Below are 20,137 nucleotides of genomic sequence, written 5' to 3'. Positions count from 1 at the left end.
ATCCTGTTGAGGTGTCATCCTCACAGTTCTTTCATGCTTGATGCCATGATAGGTGCAATATTGATCAAATGGCCCAATGTATTCGCCACCATTATCTGAGCAAATACACTTCAACAGCCTGCCAGTTTCTCTTTCAGCCATGGTCTGAAAATGCTTGAATACATCTAGAACTTTGTCTTTAGTTCTTAGTGTATAAGCCCAAACTTTCCTAGAGTGATCATCAATGAAAGTCACAAAGTACAGTGTACCACCAAGTATCTTGACCTTCAAAGGTCCACACACATCAGAATGTACAAGATTTAGAACATGAGATTTTCTAAATGCAATGCTTCTGTGGAAAGAAAGTCTATTCTGTTTACCATGGAAGCAATGAACACATAGTTCTAAGAATGTACCTCCAATCCCTACTAGGAGCTCTTTCTTGACCAAGACTTGCAGCCCCTTCTCGCTCATATGGCCGAGCCTTCTATGTCATAACTCTGTGGATGAGCCAGTCTCCACAACATTCACAACACTCTTGCAGATCTTCGCTTGCAAAGTGTAAAGAGAATATGTCTTTGTTCCTCTTGCTACCACCAATGAGCCTTTGGTTAGCTTCCACCTTCCATCACTGAAGGTGTTGTTGTAGCCCTCATCATCTAACTTTCTGGAAAAGATCAGATCCAGTCAGATGTCTGGTACATGTCTCACATCTTTCAGCAATAACTTACAGCCAACGCTTGTTTCTAAGCAAATGTCGCCTATGCCAACAATCTTTGATACATCTTCATTTCTCATTCGAACATTTCCGAAATCACCTTGCGAGTAGAAAGTAAAGAAATCAGACCGTGAGGTAACATGAAATGAAGCTCCAGAGTCAATAATCCAATCAGTCTCTTGACCGATCATATTGATGCTAGTGTCATCATAGATAACCATGAGCTCTTCATCTGTAACTGCGGCTATGACACTCTGCTTTTCTTCTGAGCTTTTTTCTTTGCTTTGCTCCTTGAACTTGAGCTTTCTGCACTCCCGCTTCATATGCCCCTTTTGTGGCAATAATAACACTTGACATCTTTCTTTGAGTTCGAGTGTGAGTGGCCTCTAGATTTGCCACGGTAGTGCGGAGCCTTGCTCTTACTCCTGCTTCTCTCCTGGTTTTCAATCACAAGTGCCTCAGAGGTAAAAGGACCTGATGACTTTATTCTCGTCTCTTCATTCAAGAAACTAGTGGTAACTTGGCTCATTATTACCGTTCCATCAGGTGCAGAGTTACTGACTGTGACCACCAAGGTTTCTCAACTCTCAGGAAGGGAACTAAGGAGCAACAAATCTTGCAACATCAGCGAAAGCGATTTTCATTGTGGCCAACTGATTCACAATGCTTTTGATCTCATTCAAATGCTCTGCAATAGAGTCACCCTCTTTATACTTGAGGTTTACAAGCTTTCAAAATAGAAAAGCCTTATCCACTGTCGTTTTTTATCATAAACACTTTCTAGTTTGGTCCAAAGACTATGCAATGAAGTTTCTGTGGATACATGATGAAAGACACTATCATCTATCCACTGCCAAATAAAACCGACCACCTTTCAGTCTAGTTTTCTCTATTCGTCGTCTTTCATCTCTTCTGGTTTGTCGCTAACACCCTCAATGGGTCCATCCAAATCTTTATAAACCAAGAGGTCTTCCATGTCATCTAGTTTTTGTCATTCAAACTGATCATACGCCTGACATTGTTCTCCATGGCTTCACACATAAATATATGAACCAAGACTCTGATATCAGATATTGGGGATAAAACAGCGAACGAACACAAAACAGACGGATCGAGTCTTCCCCACAAGTGTGAATCGATGGAGGCAATACAACGATGCCAGTGAAAGAAAATACAAAAACAAAAAACCAACAGCGAAAACAAAAAAACACAAAGATTTACGTGGTTCCCTAAAGATGAGGTACGTCCACGACAACCGATAGGTCAACACCTTCCACTATCTTCAAACAAAGATTACAAAGTAGTCAAAAGGCATAAGCCTTACAAACACACAAAGGTATAACGAAATGAACAAGAAGATATACCTTACTGAAGAACAAAGAACGAATGATCTAAAGAACCAACTTGACAAAGCTGTCCTAAAAGAAGTGTAGCAGCACTTCTTGCTTTTGTTCTCTCTGCACCCTTTCTGTGCCCTAAAAATATTTCTCACACTCTCTCTCTCTCTAATGTTCTGCCTTTTTCGCTCTTTGCAGTGCTACTCCGATCTCTCTCATCCATACCCTTAAATAGAGGACGAGACCCGCATTTAATGTGAAAGACTAAACGTCTTGCACAACTTACAATGCGCATTAGCACAAATCGCTATCCACTTGAAGCCACAAATCACTATCCAGTAACTACTACAAATCGCTATGCAGTGATACCACAAATCGCTATCCAGCGACTACTACAAATCGCTATGCAGCGATACCATAAATCACTATGCAGTGATACCATAAATCGCTATCGAACGATACTGCAAATCACTATTCAGGTTAAAGCACTCTTCGCCAAATCGTTGATCCTCAAACTCTGAACAGCTGAATCATCATTCAACTGAGAGAACTTTTACAAATCGCTATCCAACGAATACAAAAATCATCATCAAGAAGATCAAACATCGTGCTTGAAATTCTACAACGAAACTGAATGTGCATCAAACCAATGGATCCCACAAAGGAGGGAAACCCAAATGAGGACATGGATGACGAGCCATGATACATTAACACATGATTTTTATGAAAATGAAGAGAAAGAGATGAATTTTTAAGTTTTCATATTTAATAAATATGTTGTTTAAATACAAAAAATATTTTACACTCACGAATTAAAAATTAAAATCAAACTAAGAATAGAAAGAAACAGCTGTAAAAATTAATAAAATATAACAAACCAAAACAGCACTTGCAATATCATGTTCCACAGTGTGCCACATATAATGTAGTGTCCCTGTGACATTAGGACCTGAGTTGTTTTAGCTAATTGAATCTTGAAGGGCCGAGCGAATCTGGTTAACCGGGAGGTCAGCTGGATTTTGGAGACAGACTTGTTCTTCAACCTCGCCATTCTGTGGAATCTGATTATTTTAATTACTACAACCATGATAACATAGACTCGCTGCTTTACGTTTAACACCCAACACTGCAGAAACTGAACTGGTTTCTGTTAATAAAAAAGGCAAAACAATGATGATCAGGTAGATGGTGGCACTTCCCAGTCAGAGGGAAGTGGGCCTATGTCATATATGATCTCTCTGTGGCATGACCAAACCAACTTTATTGCTTCTGGGGTACCAATTCCTGCACCACGGGGGTCACCAGCTGGTCCAAACCTGCAGCCACAAACAGATGGCTCATATAAATTCGTGTCAAGCATTTAGATGTGTAGTACGTGTGTGTGTGCATGTGTGTGTGTGTGTGCATGTGTGTGTGCTTATATATATATTTAACGAGGGGAAACCCCAGTTTAGGTAGTGGGGCCTGGGAATGTTAAACACCTTGCCATACAGCTCACCCTCAATAGGTCAAAAATGTCTCAGCCGTCCCCCCTTTCCCTTCAGGGAGCTTGCTGCTTGAGCCTTGTGACAAGAGACGCACACCCCTGGTATTAAACTCTCAACATCCTTCGGATTGAATGCTATAAGCTAACCCACTAGCTAGGTGTGCGGCCCTTGTGGGCGTGTGGTGTATGTGCTTGCAATACATAAATGAAGGAAACTCACTTGATCAGGAAAATCATGCCTACTGACAGTACTAAGCACGGGACCATGTTCACTGCTCACATGGTCTAAAATCAACCTGACCTAGTTCGACACCATTATTCAGTAAGACTAGGCATAAACCAATTAAATGGTCTGGTGGACTGGTATAACCTGGAATGAACAGCCTAACCTATGGACAAGTCAGGTGGTGCATAGAGTGCACTGAGCCCAAAAATGGGCCATCTAGAAGAGGACCTCATCCAAGAGCTGTTATGAACTTAAATTGTAATTACACACAAAAAATGGTGTTTGGTCAAAAAGAAATGTTGGTTCTGTTACTTAGCAAGCTAGAAATTAAAACCCAATATTAGAGGACAATGACCATGAGTTATTGAATTCAATGCTCGATGAACTACACTACCAGTCAAGCTCCAAAGCTGAAAGCCTCCTAATCAAGAACTCGGTTCATAATAAACTCACCTAGTCAGGACAATAAAAGAATAGTCCCTCATTGGATGATTCTGTCTTGACACAAGGTCAATGGGTCAACTGATTCCAAAATCATTCCCACCAATTCCTGGCTTGAACAGGTTCCAGGTGGATTGATGACCCAATTGGGGTCTGATTGGGCAACTTGACTCACCAAGTCTCTTAACTATGTATGTACCCTTACCAATGATTCTGTGGAGCTCCAGTTGTTCGTGCTCGGATTCCAGCATATGTTGTCCCATTTACAGATTTACCTAGAACTTCCTGCAGCAAGATAATCAAATCATTTCAAGTTTTTCACAATAAGTTCATTGTTATTAGAGTTACACAGGCTCATCTAAGTCGGCTTGGATTGACTATAATAGTGTCCATGAGCAATCCAACCCATTCTGAAGGCCCTGAACCCTATCCGAGTCCAGAGATGGGCCTATAAGGCAAACTTCATTTCAATACTAAACTTTATAGAACAGATAAAACATGGTTCCATGGCACCAAAAGCCATACATGTTACTTTATGCATGAATATAGACAGGTGAAATGCCAAAATAAGATACATTAGAAAAAATGTCTTTCTTGACAAGTACTTAAATATCCCAATATATGACAGAAGTTAATACATAGCTTTTGTTACCAATCCATCACTGACTTTCTCGAGCCATGAGCCTCACAAGTTGTGGAAGAAGATAAAATCAGTTAACAGTTTTTCTGGAGCATCTGAGTACAAAAGGAGGAGGGTTGCGGTAGGCCTGTGACAGCCTGTATATAACTGTTTAGTTATCCACTGCCGGTCCCAAGCCCGGATAAAGGAAGAGGGTTGCGGTAGGCCTGTGACAGCCAGCATAAAAACTTAGTCATACCCTATGAATATGAACCAATATGAGAATTTCGTTGGGGCGTTCCCTACGACGCATTGTACTCTGTAGGCCCGGAGGCAGTGATAAATGGGCAAGGGTTGCTAGGTCGTCGCCCGGAAGCGACGCGTCACACCGGCGCCCGGGTGTGGTGTCAAATAGGCAAGGGTTCCCTCACTTTGTTGGACGGGTGGGGGTAAAGAAGTTAGTCCAAGACCATAAAATTAGGTTAACCACTTGGAACATAGGATCTTTAACTGGTAAGTTGGTAGAGTTAGTAGATGTTATGTGTAGGAGAAAGATTGATATTTTATGTTTACAAGAGACCAAATGGGTAGGTGAGAAAGCAAAAGTGATAGAACCTTGGTGATATAAGATTTGGTATACAGGAATAAATAGGAATAGGAATGGAGTAGGGATTGTTATGAGTCGTGAGTTTATAGATAATGTAGTTGAGGTCCGTAGGAAGGGTGATAGGATTTTACTTATTAAATTAGTATTAGGTTTGGAGATTATTAATATTATTAGTGTTTATGCACCTCAAGTAGGTTTAGATGATTCCATTAAGCGTCAATTTTGGGAAGATTTAGATGGAGTAGTATAAGGGATATCTTATGGAGAAAGGCTTTTCATCGGCAGTGACCTTAATGGGCATGTAGGCATTAGTAGGGATGGATTTGAGAGTATCAATGGAAGCTATGGTATAGGATAAAGAAACGAAAGTGGAGAAAGGATTTTAGATTTTGGTTTGTCCTATGATATGATCTTAGCAAACACTTGGTTTAGGAAGAGAGAGTCTCACCTAGTAACATTTAAAAGTGGGGTTAATACGAGTCAGATAGATTTTTTCCTACTTAGAAAGAGAGATAGGGGTTGTTGCATCGATTGTAAGGTTATACCGGGAGAAAGTGTAGCTACACAACATAGAGTCTTAATTTTAGATCTTAGAATTAGACAATGCCACAAAAATGATAGACATAGGATAGATCCTAGAATTCAGTGGTGGGCATTGAAAGGAGCTAAACAAGGAATGTTTGTAGAGAAGGTAGTTAAGGAAACTGAGTGGTGTCTCGAGGAGGATTCAGAATCAATGTGGAATAAGATAGCGGGTGGCATGAGAAAGGTGGCTAAGGAAGTATTGGGTGAGTCTAAAGGCGGTGCACCGCTAGGTAAGGATACATCGTGGTGGAATGAGGATGTCAAATTAGCTATTAAGGTTAAAAGAGAGTGTTATAGAAATCTAAGTAAGAGTCGTGATAATGAGAATTTGAAGAAGCATATAATAGCAAAGAAGGAAGCTAAAAAAGTAGTTCGGAACGCGAGGGATAAGGTATATAAGGAGGTTTATGACAAGTTGGATACCAAAGAGGGCGAGAAGGATATTTATAAGCTTGCAAAGATGAGAGATAGGAAATCGAGGGATCTGGGTATGGTTAGATGTATCAAAGATGAAACGCAAAGGGTTTTAGTCAAAGATGAGGAGATTAAGGAGAGATGAAAAGATTATTTTGATAAGCTATTTAATGAAAGTCATGCTCAAGATCTTGGAGACTTGTCCATGAATCGTGACTTCATGCGCAAGATTCAAAAGAAAGAAATTGCAGAGGCTTTGAAGAAAATGAAATCAAGAAGGGCAGTTGGCCCAGATCGTATACCTATCGAGGCTTGGAAATGCTTGGGAGAGAAAAGTTTAGAATGGTTGACAAATCTTTTTAACAAGATTTGGCGGACAAATAAGATGCCTAATGAGTGGAGAAAGAGTACTTTGATGCCTCTATATAAGAATAAGGGTGATATACAAGATTGCACAAACTATCGTGGTATAAAACTCATCAGTCATACTATGAAACTTTGGGAGAGGGTGATTGAGTCTAGGTTGAAGAAGATTGTCATGATATCGGAGAATCAATTTGGTTTTATGCCTGGAAGATCAACTATGGAAGCTATACATCTTCTTAGACAATTTATTGAGAGAAATAGAGAGAGGAACAAAGATTTGTATATGGTTTTTATTGATTTGGAGAAGGCATACGATAGAGTACCTAGGGACGTTCTCTAGTGGACAATGATAAAGAAAGGTGTTTCTCTCAAGTACATTAGTATAATTAAGGATATGTATGAAGGAGTAGTAACCAATGTCCGCACTTGTGGAGGGGTGACAACCAATTTTTCTATAACGGTTGGGTTACATCAAGGATCTGCTTTAAGCCCTTTCCTATTTGCTATAGTGATGGATGAGCTTACGAGATCAATTCAAGAAAATGTGCCGTGGTGTATGTTGTTTGCTGATGATATTGTTTTGATTAATGAGTCTAGAGTTGGGGTTAATGCTAAGTTAGAATTATGGAGACAGACATTGGAAGCAAGAGGTTTTAAGTCGAGTAAGAGTAAGACAGAATACATGGAATGTCGGTTTAGTAAGCAACGAAGTAGTGATGGGAGTGTAGTGAAGCTTGGTGAGCAAGAAATACCGATGGATGATTGTTTCAAATATTTGGGATCTATCATTCAAAAGTATAGAGAAATTGATGGAGATGTAAATCATAGGATAAAGGTTGGGTGGATGAAATGGAAAAGTGCAACTGGAGTATTGTGTGATCGTAGAATGCCATTGCGGTTGAAGGGAAAGTTTTATAGGACGACTATTAGGCCTGCTTTACTATATGGTACGGAATGTTGGGCTGCCAAGAGACATCATATTCAAAAAATGAGTGTAGCTGAGATGCGTATGCTGAGATGGATGTGTGGAAATACAATAAAAGATAAGATTCGAAACGAGGAGATACGTAAGAAGGTAGGCGTTGCACCCATTGAAAATAAGATGAGAGAGAATCGTTTACGGTGGTTTGGACATATTCGGCGAAGACCTAATGATGCTCCAGTTAAAAGGATGGAGAAATGGGAAAATATATTAGTTAAAAGAGGTCGGGGTAGGCCTAGGAAGACATGGATGGAGGTGATAGGAAAGGATATGAATGCTTTGAACCTCACCGAAGACATGGCATTGGATAGAAATGATTGGAGGAGAAGGATTCATGTGGAAGACCCAGAATGATTTTCTTTTTTGGTTCATATCGCCGACCCCAATTGTTTTGGGATGAAGGCGTAGTTGTTGTTGTTGTTGTATCTGAGTACAAAAGGACTTGACTCGATATGGCCAACTTTGACTATCCTTGTCATGTTGTCACTTAGCAAAGCACTATGAACCAAGGAAGCCAAACAAAATTTATTTTCTCACTATCTTGCAGCATTATTTCACCAAACATAGACTGCTCATATACTGGAGTTGTATAGTGCATTCAAAACCTCTGATGTGACGAATGCACACATACAGGTTCAACATGTTCTTTCGACTGACTCATGAAAAAACAGGCCAAACAAGATCATTTAGCAAAATCAGAAGTTCATGTTGACATTGAAAGGCTGAATAAGTCAATAGATAATTACACTACATGGAAGGGAACATAAAGGGCATTGTTAGGACCTGGATAGGGAAGACCAACATTTTGCATAGCCTCAATGTTTTTCTCACGGTTTGGTGCTTTGAAAAAAGAAACATTTCTTAATATAGTAACTATTCCTTGGGTCAGCTTCCACAAGGAAGATAAAAGAAAGAGAAAAGGGGGCAAAATGGCCCTTTGTCCTAAGATGCTTTGTTTATGGAAAATTTATATTTCTTTTCCACAAGACAACTACCCTCTCATCAGTAGTAACAAATATCTTCAGATAAAAAACTGCTTATCAATGCATTTACACAAGCTCCTAAAGAGAGAAAGTTAGCAAAGAGAAGTTGAGTACAGGTCTGTAAGTGAAATGTCGTAATTTTGATAATGACAACCATTTCTCACCTGTAAAAATAAAGGATCATTTGAGACCACTGCTGCAGTCAAATGTGCATGCATGTGCTCACAAGCATCCAATACCATATGGAGCTGATCATTTTTATATTCAGTAATTATCTGGCAATAGAAAAAGAAACAGTTATAAGCAACAAAAGCCAGTTTCTGCAGAAACAATCGAAACAAGAGGAAACCAAACTTCCAACAGAGTATATTTTGCTGTATAATATATACTGGGAATTCTGCTTCACAAATACCCAAGAACTTGCAGAATAATACAATTAGGGGCCATTTTGATGATGTCCAAAGACCGATCTTTGACAGTTTTGAAAAGTATATTTTAGCAAGAATGTGATACCACTGTTAAATCCCCTAGGGCCATTTGAATGATGTCCAACAACCAATTTTTCACAGTTCTGAAAACTAAAAGTAAAAATCTGTTTGGCTCTCATTTTTGGGAAAAAAAGGTTCCGAGAAGTGTCCTATGAAGCCCAAAACAAATTCTTGAAAAAAACAGAGATCCCATTTTTTCAGTCATGTTTCTCCAAGCCTCATTTCTTGAGGCCCCTCTCTCACTGACCCTTCTCTCTTCTACCATGTATATCATCTCCCTCTTTTTCTGGCCAGTCATCCGACCATCGACCATCTGGACAATGAAAGGTGGATGTCATCAGTGTCTTTCTACTATTTTTGGGCCACCCATGACTGGAAATCCGTGGAAAAAAGGACGAAGCACGGTTGTATTTGTCCTTCTTTGGTGACTTTCCAGAAATGGGTCCACCAGAGAAACGTAGGACAATTTCTTGAGTATACAGCACCCTCCAAAATTTTTCTCCCCTATCCAGTCTGGTTGCTGGAAATGGGAGAGAGAGAGCAAATTCCATAAGCAATCATCCAAACGGCAATTTAATAATTAAAATGACTTCCTGACGTTTTGTTTCTTAAAATTTGAATAGTTTAGCACAAAAACAATTTTTTGAAAAGTGTTATCCAAATGGGGTGGGGTCTTACGTTCAGCAACAGGTTAGAGCATAAGTAATAACCATAGACATGCCTGTCCTATCTAATGCCACAATGAGAATGCAACTTTGTAGGACAAATGCCATGAAGAAAAAAATGAAAAGAGAAAGTGAATGATAAACACCATGGATTATGTGTATTATTGAAGAGATAAATGCATCTGATCTTGAAAAGATAATCAACATGGTTGGCAATCATACTTTGCCAAAATATCACTGTTTTCTTGAAGTAGAACATAGAAAAAATTGTTCTATAGCTACCAACTGGTCAGGATTTATCAGGTTTGGAACAATGCTAGTTAGGATTGAACTCATCTAAGACGTTCAGATGAGCTTATATGATAGGATTGACAGGGTCAGGATGCTATAAGTTGGACTGAGAGCAGGTTTAGGTGTGTGCAAACCTGAAACAATCCAACTTGAAATCCAAGATATACCCTGTCTATATATAGTTGTTAAACAAAATAACGTATTAACCAACTAACTCCCATTTTCATGAGAAGCCAGAAAGACCTGCCTCTGTGAGGCCTAATCACAGATAATCTGGACCAACCTAGGTTAGGCCTGAGCCTGCTCCATTGCAAGTTTTACCTAGGCAATAAACACCTGCTGAAGTACGCACAACTGAAGCTGAACTTCTACTCAAAAACTTTTAGATGAATAATATCCTTCTTCATACAAAAAAAACTTTAGATGAATATAAATCAATGTATCTCCTAAGACATGAATAATGGGGGTGAATGGTGAAAGCTTCATACTAGTTAAGTGAAGAAGAGTGAATGTGAGTGTGTGGCATGCGTTCCTTACCTGGAAGGGGCCAAATATTTCTGTGGTCACAATCTCGAAGTTTTCATCTTTAAGCATTTCATCAAGTGGAATAAAAATAGCAGTTGGCCTAATAGCACCATATATTTCTGGAATATCATGGTTTTCCAAAGGTTCACCCCCAAACAGCAGCTTCGAACCTGGAATCTCGAGCAATCTTTTCATGTGTGCTAGCATTCTTTCAGTTGTCACCTGCAACATTAGAAAGAATATTAGACGATTGTTAAAAGTTCTTTGATACAGGCTCTTGAAAGAAACAACAGAATCACATAATAGCATAAAAATATTTTTCTGAGGTGTGGCAAAATTGTAAAGGAGTATGAGTTGTCGCAAGTTTTGTAAAATATTGTACCGAAGGACCTTGTGGAAAGTGCTCTAATCTTGATAAGCATGGACTAAAGAAATGAAAGCAAAAAGTAAAAAGAAAAAGAGGGAGAAAGCCGCTTTTCCTTTTTAGCTTGACCATGTGTAACATACACCGGTATTAAGATACCATTGTTGAATACTAATATTAAATGCAACACCATCTTGACATAGCGTACAAATAAGTTCAGAAAAATTGATCACCCTCTTTATTACTTCAGAAAAAGTAGATTCTAAACCTAAAGTGCACCATTTTCTGCAGAGAGAATTTTGTGTTGATCCCCGCAAAAATTCCAATCAAACATTGATTTACCAAACATAACAACTATAGATCCTTAAAATAAAGAATCAAATAGAAGAAATATATATTCACAAGAACAAACAAATCCATCATACCAAAATTTCAAATGGAACTACAACAATAAAATAAACTTGCATACTGTAAGAACGGGGCCAATTGTCAAGTCCTCAAGTTTCCTTCCTGAAGCAAGTGACTCCAATTTAGAGATAAGAGCACTGGAATTCCAGTTCTGCATAGAATCATAGATTTATCTCAGAAACTAATTAAACCTATCTTGAACATGAGGCTAAATTAAATCATAGTTTCAGCACTTGGCAGAAAGTTATAATAAGGGCAAGTCCTAAACCAAATGCCATAAAATACTACAAGTAGGGATAACTTAGAATGAAGGTTCTTCAATAGGCTCACATTATAGGCAAACATATGGAAGATTTGGTTTTAGTAATTTTTGGTTGGAAATACTTGTGAAATACTGCCAAAACTAATGGTTTTACGATGACTCACCTTCAAATAGACAAGACAACAAAATATTGTTTCAAGAAGCTATGCTATGCTCATAGCTCAGTCAACAAAAACAATCTTCCCAATTATGCCCAAATAAAATCCTATAAATTGTTCTTAAAGTTGACAATGCAGGGTAGGCTTAGCTTTCAGGAATAACTGTTTTTTTTTTGGTAGCTTAATTACCACATCAGTGATTGCTTTGACTTAATTATGCCCAAATGCACATCCAAGATGGAATTGGTTGCCACCAAATTAAAATAATGGAAACATTGGAATGATATTGCATGCTTGATATAGATGAAGGACAACAGATGGATTATAAACTGGGAATTGGAAACACAGAATGAGAGGATAACCTCTGTATCACATTCTTTATGTGGTTATCTGGCCTATATATGTTACCGTCTCCCAAGAAAACTACATTAAAAGATAAAGCTAACCTGATGCATGAACAAAATTGATTGTGCAGAGCACTTTTGACCACTACAAGCATATGCATCCTGATCACAAACCCAAGCCACATAGTCCAGCTGCAATCAAACATCAGGATTCTTAAGGATGTTAGCATATTAAAGAGGACAGTATGTATAAAATGAAGGTACCACAGACCAAGTATAGCAGTTACTTTTAGATTCTATCCCTTTTTTTTCAGATCAGCAAGCACAGTATTTGAACCAAGAACCTATGGTCAAGTTGTCACAGGCTCACAGCTCGGTACAGTGAATCACTGAGCTCAACAATCCCATATATCAGGAGCTTATGAGCCATTTAAAAACATGTTAATTTAGCCATAAGATGCAAGAGCGTAGATGAAGAAGCTTGCATTTTACGAATTGGGACTTACCTCTTGAACATCAGGACCAAGTATTTTCCAGTCAAAACCTGCATCTTCCAATTTGATGCGGCCTCTCAAATCAATGCCCAGTTTCTCAGCCACTCGTGAGCTACCAGTGAAAAGAGTCATTCGTGGATTTGCCTGCTCAAGAAATTCAAAACAAGAAGCAGTACATATCAAAATTATTTTCTGTTGTCAACATCAATAGTAGAACTTTAGTCTGTCCTAAATAACTGTCCAGTATGACATGTATTGCAATTAAGTGCGGAGTTTAGCACCAATCAAGCTTATGTAGAGAACCCTCATGCGCAGAAAGAATGATCATAAAAACCAACAATTTCGTCATTGATTGCGCATTCGATATTGATGTGTGTTTAGCATGTGCTTAGCACAACTATATTATATTGGCCATACCCAAATCGCATGACACCACAATGAAACTATCGCAAAAAATCCAGAACATATCATACATAAAATCAATAACATGAAATTAGAAGAGGGTAATTTCACAAACTCACAATAAAAAATTGCACTAACCATTTAATTGACTAACATACAAAATCAAGAATATAGAAATTAGATAGGTGTATATTGACTTAACCTGAATCAGAAAACTCTCAAACTTGTACCAGAAACATGTTGGACTACCAGTATTAAAGTAAAAAGGGATATATATTGGTGCTAAACAAGGAGATAAATTCTCATATATGATTGATACCTCATTATCAGTGCACATGTAACAATTTCTTGTCCAGTAAAGGTGAGCTTTTATATGTGCAGGAAAGGTTTTAGAGGCTTAGCCATGTGCTCACTTAAAATCTATGCTAACTAGATATGGCTAAGCCTACTGTGGCAAGCATAACCTAACACATAGTGCACAACCACCAATAAAAAGATGAATAAAGGAAAATTCAAAATTTATAAAAATAATATGAAATTAGAACTGCATATAGTTAGAAATATTCTAGCAAGCAGAATAAATACCCAAAAAAAAATCAACTGTTATAAAATCCAGTAGCCAACAAATTTCAATTAATAGTAAACTCTAGACAATAAAATACTGTAAACATAACATGTTTAGGAAAATATATTAAAGGATATTAATTGATATATAATACAAAAAAATACAGCAATGATAGCATGTAATATAGCCAATATAGATGGTAGACATTGCCACCCTTAATAATTGTACAACCAGCATTTCCAGATTTATCATGAGGAATAACAACATTGTTCTGTGAAGTATCTTTTTATCTGTAGTAAAGTGAATAGTAAGATTATACTGGTAATCCATTGTAATATTGGCACAGTGACAAAATTTCATGCATACTTACAGTAAGGAGATCAATATTCTCAAGTTTAAAGTGTCCTATATGGCAGTTAATAGTTAATACCACATGGCTTTTCTAAATTGGACATTCAGCACCCATAAGTAGCAATATACCAATCTGCGACATGCCCTGAGATTTTCAAAGCAACAAAGTGTCTCTTGGAATTTAAGCAGACAAATTAATAAGAAAAATTTCCAACAGAGAAATAAGCTGTGTCAAATAACTGACACAATCTTAGACCTTAAATTCAGTGCTGAGTTGGCCTACTCCAAAAAGAAATTTTCAAATCTAGCAAGACAAGAATTGATTGGCAGCTAGAATGCATGGAGAACCAAATCGAGGGGATGCCAGTGTATGGCCTATGTCACATGGACACTTCACTCAGCAGGCATGCCCCATGTCAACACGATGCCGGACACCCCATGAAACTTCATGGACACAAACACCCCTCTGTTGAATGCGGTCATCACAGAGTGTCCTTAACTTTTTATTTTAATGTTCTTGATCTTTATTTTATATTATGTGCTTTTTCTTTTGTTTTCATTGATTACATTATATTTCAATTGCCATCTTAGGTTCATTATTAAGTTTTTTAACCATAAAGATTTTGAATTGTTGTTCAAGAATTTTCATTTATACATAATTTTTATATCTATACATATATATATATATATGTGTGTGTGTGTGTGTGTGTGTGTGTGTGTGGCCATGTGTTGGTGTGTCCTAGTTTGCAAAACTCTCATGTCGTGTCCTGTACACATATCCATGTCTATGTGACATAAGGTATGGTAAACAGAGGTAAACAGCCAAGCAGAGCTAACCACGCACATACACCAGGTATATCAGATGTGAACCTTGAAATCTCAGGTGGTCAAACCACTTCACCCTACTTGCGTAGAGTACAGCTTCGTATTTCATGCATGGAATTAAGAAGTAATGTCTAAGAACAATATCTATCATTTTAGAGAGAGAAATGAATAAGGAATGGTGAAAATGTCAAATAAGGAAATGAACCTCAGCTTTTTCTTCAGGAAATCAAGGGAAACTAATTGCAACCTATGTATGCCAACTCAAGACAGGAATGCCCTAGTTGATGCACAGAAGATAGATGGCATTTACATAAAAAATGAAATAAATGCAAAGATTGTGATCAACAATAAGCTTCAAGGTGCTTTGAATACCAAACCTCCAACAAAAATTTGTTCATGGTGATTCCGTCAGTGTTGATAAAATCAACATCCTCCATATGCAAACCACATTGATGAAGCAGCCGAAGCATTTGCTCCATCACAACACTCACCTAAGTAAAAAAAACTCCAACAAGTTGGTCAGCCTCATATTAGATAAATTTAGGAAAGAAGATTAAATAACCAATGAGAAAGAAGCAATAGAATGCAAGACTTGTTGCTTCAAAGATTAGTAAACATGATGTCACAATATTTGATAACAAGCAACTTGGAGAAAAGGCAACAACACAACAAGCTGTGCACTAAAAATTATAATATCTCTAACAGAAGTGTGTAAGTGTGTGCGTGTGTGTGGAGAGAGAGAGTTTTCAATGTGGAGAGAGAGAGTTTTCAATGTTTTCTGGTTTCCAAGATTCAGTTCTCAACTTCCATCATGACTTGAGCATAGATCACATATGTATCTACAATGCAAAATTCAGCATTGTTGAACATCCAATTGGTCGGCATTTGTGCAACAGCTATGGCTAGTCAGAGAGCTGAGTCTGAAGAGTAGTTCAGGCTATGTCATCTACCAAACTGACAGAAACCGAGAACAGACTTGCGAGCCTAGCTCAGGTTTCTTGAAGCCAACTTCCAAATAAGTTGAGGTTAAGTAGAAGCAAGCACAGTTTTGTTCATGCAAAAGCTAGTTTCGTTCATGCAGAAGGTAGCTTAATTGAATATATTAATGCCATTAACTACCGATATGGACATAAATGCCAACTTAGGAACGTATTTGTAATCATCTCACCTAAAAATAGCGGCACTAAGGCTTCATAATAATACATTCACATCATTATATCCTTGAGTAACAGTATTTGTTTTTTGGTAAAGATAAACATTACTAGTAACTTACATTTTTGCTATACTTGGAAAATGGTTGACTCTGGTAATTGTAAATTCACATGAACATCGCCCAACTGCGCTGAGCTTGAGTTTTGTCAAGCTTAAAATCTATTTTTGAGCTTGGATAGTTAATAGAATGGCATGCTCTTAACAAACCAAGTCAAACTCCATTAGCTAACCACGTGTAATGAAATGGCCAAATATATGCAATAGTATATGCAAACATGAAATATGCACTCTGATGACTAATTACCATGCAGTTTATCCTGGAGCACATTTTCATGTCTCTAACTTTTAAGACACGGATGAGCAATAGAACCAAATGAATCATGCTTTGTTCTACATGTAACAAGTTAGTTTAAAATATTCAAGTACATTTTGGATCCATTGAAATAGAGAAGATTTAAGCAGGTAAGGACAAACCTTACTATCAACTTTAAGAATAGGTTTATTCCCCATGTAAAGTGCACCCATTAATTGCAAGACTGGGATCTCCAATGGAAAGTTGAAGGGAGTAATGATTGCCACCTGCAAAATATTTACTTATGGGAAGGTAGCACTAAGCCACAGACACAAGTGACATATTATCCAAATTGTAAAATCAATCATTATTTGACTACTAATAAGTTATTAAAAACATTACATATGAATCACAAATTTCTCTTTTATCTTCCTTGGTTGGTGGAGAGGGTAAAGAAACATAAAAACCAGGAGCAAAATATGGATCCCATTCAATAACACCAAGGCTGAAGAAGAAAATACAAATATATGTAAAAGGGGTGACATACACAAGCACTTTTGGAAAAGGAGGAAACCAGAGTAACAAAGAGTAACACAAGACAGAGATGCTCATACTCATAAAGAATGAACAGATCTGGAATATCACTCCTTTCTGTGAATGTAAGCAAGAATTTAGAAGAAACTTAAAATGTGGTGTTCAATGTGAAATTTTCATTTGACGGAAGAAAGGGAAAACACACTAAGGAGGCTTTTGTTACATGCCATGAGAGAGGAAAAGAAGTCAACCTTTCAGGCGGAAATCAATCCCTGTGGAGGTGAAACAACTCTGTTTTCATCTGAAAACAGGGTCAGCAAATTTAATATGTGGGCCCCACACAACTTTTCCTGGTTGGGTGTTCATGCACCCCAAGCAGGAAAGAGGCCTACTTTCACCTGAAAGTGGCCTCCCATGATTTGGGTGAAACAAATGCCCCCTAAATGTGCATGAGAGGAAGGTGGGGATTGTGGTGTTAGCAATCAAAAAGGGACAAATTAAACTCGAGTTATATTGAAAGATAACTATAATCATAATTCAGTAATATTTTCAAACTTTCTCAGATTTTTCATTTTAAATGCATTTATTGGGCTTGTAGGCGACACATAGTGCTTTTGACTCAATAGCACAAAGTGATTAGAGAAATAGGAGATAACAGATTCTGTAATAAATTTTAAACTGAGGGATATTTTATGGTAGAGCAAAATGATACATATTCTGTCTATTCAATGTTCCAAATTTACACAGCTAAAGAAACATATTAACATAGGCAGCGCTGAAAGTTAGCAGGGTTAATAGAAAAAACAGGCAAAAGCTAAAGGATGATTTATAATAGCATTTGTGAACAAATTTTCATTATCAGCCAAGGTCAAACATGATATCCATTTGCATATAGTACTTTTAAAGGTTAATCACATAAAAATCTAAGTCACACGGACTCGGCTAAAAGGTCGACGCACCCGCATCGACACGCCCCGACATGGGTGCGGCTTCGGACACAGGGAGGACACGGTCAACTAAGTGTCGGACTCGGTCAATGCACCGGGGCCGAGTCCGTCCACATTTTGGACTCCGTCAACTTTGACAGAGTCTATTTTTGTCCATTTATTAAAATTAATTTGGACTCGGGTTGGGTCTGGATCTGGACCCGACCCGAATCCAAGAGGTATCACACTCACAAGCTTCTTTATGTGTTATATTTTGGTAAGTTTGTGTTGTTACTTCAATAGAATTATTTTTTATTTTTGCTTTAAAATTTACAATCAAATTATTGTTATATATATAGTCGTGTCCCCGTGTCCAAAATTTTTGAAATTGCTCCGCACCCGTGTTGCACCCGTACCTGCACTCATGTGACATAGATAAAAATAAACATTATATATAATATCAACTAATAATGGTACAACTACATAGGATCCATATATATATATATAGGCACAAATATCGGTGATATTTTCAAAATATCGTGATATTATTGTTGTAAATTCAACAAACGATAATATAGGTAAAATATCATGATATTTTGAAAATGTCACCAATTTTATAATATCGCGATATTATCACGAGAATATCATGATATTATCACGATATTATCAATTAGTTTACTGTTTTTACTTATTTTTACATTTTAAATATGTTTTTCTTCTTTCTTTTACATTTTTTACTTATTTCTTTTATAATTTATGTATTTTTTGTCTAAACATGATATTTTCTTACTTATTTTTGTTATTTATTATATTTTTAAGCCCTGAAATTTTTCGGAGATTTATCACCAAACCTACAATATCGTGAGAAACAGCTTCGCAGAGATATAGCTGATACCAATATTTGTGATATATATATATATATATATATATATATATATATATATATATATATATATATATATATATATACACACACACACACACACACCAAATGCAATAAATCATATTCCCGTGTCAAGCATGCTGATGTTCTAGCATTTTGGTTAGAAAAGGCACATCATCTCAGTCAGACTTGGAATGGACAAGAAAGCATGACTAAACCTGACTGTCATTCCCCACAACCACACGCATGCATGATAACACAGACAGCCACATACCATTGCACTTGAAGTCTTATTGCAACAAAGCATTTGTAACTTTAGTCCCAACATGTTACAGGTGACACTTGCAGGAGAATGAAGGGAAAACAATTATAAAATGCTGTACCAAAAGAATGACAAGCAAAATTTCAAAAGAAAATCTCTATAAAGCATGGACCATTAAAATTTTCAGTAGATTCAAAAACAAAGAATTTAAAGGGAGGCTCCTCATATAAGATTAACACATGCAATAAGTGTGGAAAAAGGAGACATGGGACTTACAGGACCATAAGGCCAACGAAAACCATGACTTTGCTGCCCAAGATGATTACCGGGCACTGCAAAAGACCTTGCTAAGAATCGAACCTGTCAAACCAAATAATGCCCATGAAATTTGAGGTCAAATTAGAAAACATATAATGAAGGTGTCATATCCACTAAATGGAACCACCTCCCAGGTCATATTGCAAGTGCCATTGTTGAGCATGTGGTGAAGCAAGTAGACATTGCTATGATCTATATCAGCAAATTCACTTGGCACAATAGAAAAACAAATGGAATAGCGCAACGGTCTTGTAGGGAATGCTACTTTATCATAATTTCACATAAATATACATATATAGCTTTTAAAGCACTAACAAGTAACAACAGCAGTTCGCAATAACTGTGTCTTTCTTGTAATACCTTTTCTCAGGAGTGTAATGCACATGAGAGAGAGAGAGAGAGATTTAACAGTTAACACAAATGGTTTGCCATATATGTTTTGGGATACCATTAAAAAGATAAAAAAAAGGGTCACAAATAAAATTGATGGAAATACATGACAATAGATGTCAGATTTATAAATGCGATTTGCAGACATGCATGCGTCAAAGTCATGTAAAGCAAACTCTTGGAGACTACTACAAGCTAATTCTAAATTGAAATCGTGAAATAAGGGATCAAATTACCTGGTCACCAGAGAAGTTCTCAAAAAATTTCTGTGAGACTTGAACCTCAGCAAGGGCCTGCTTGTAACTCTTTGGTGAAACCCGCTGAATTAGCCTTGTAAAAAAATGTGCAACCTAATAATCAAAATTATTTTATCTCAGAATTATGGAGTAGGTCTTGGAAAAAACCCATCATAAAAGATTTCAAACAAATAAAGCT

General features: G+C 37.3%; 1 protein-coding gene across 1 annotated transcript in view; it reads right to left on the bottom strand.

Annotated features, from left to right (window-relative positions):
* Positions 1-2,775: 2,775 nt before the first annotated feature.
* ALDH12A1 (aldehyde dehydrogenase 12A1) overlaps positions 2,776-20,137 on the bottom strand; it is a 31,427-nt gene continuing 14,065 nt past the window's right edge. Inside the window, exons 6-16 of the mRNA XM_090015548.1 lie at positions 19,939-20,052; positions 19,271-19,354; positions 16,572-16,676; positions 15,263-15,376; positions 12,755-12,886; positions 12,351-12,440; positions 11,546-11,635; positions 10,725-10,934; positions 8,908-9,018; positions 4,393-4,472; positions 2,776-3,350 (exon numbers count right to left, since the gene is read on the bottom strand). Coding sequence (XP_089871674.1) covers positions 3,212-3,350; positions 4,393-4,472; positions 8,908-9,018; positions 10,725-10,934; positions 11,546-11,635; positions 12,351-12,440; positions 12,755-12,886; positions 15,263-15,376; positions 16,572-16,676; positions 19,271-19,354; positions 19,939-20,052 — 1,269 coding nt within the window. The 3' untranslated portion in view covers positions 2,776-3,211. The remainder of the gene's footprint in view (positions 3,351-4,392; positions 4,473-8,907; positions 9,019-10,724; positions 10,935-11,545; positions 11,636-12,350; positions 12,441-12,754; positions 12,887-15,262; positions 15,377-16,571; positions 16,677-19,270; positions 19,355-19,938; positions 20,053-20,137) is intronic.

This window comes from Nuphar pumila, chromosome 8, assembly GCF_984573655.1.
Source record: "Nuphar pumila chromosome 8, dmNupPumi1.hap1.1, whole genome shotgun sequence".
NCBI lineage: Eukaryota > Viridiplantae > Streptophyta > Magnoliopsida > Nymphaeales > Nymphaeaceae > Nuphar > Nuphar pumila.
The sequence above is the reverse complement of the archived record's forward strand: the minus strand, read 5'-3'. Positions and strand labels throughout refer to the sequence as shown.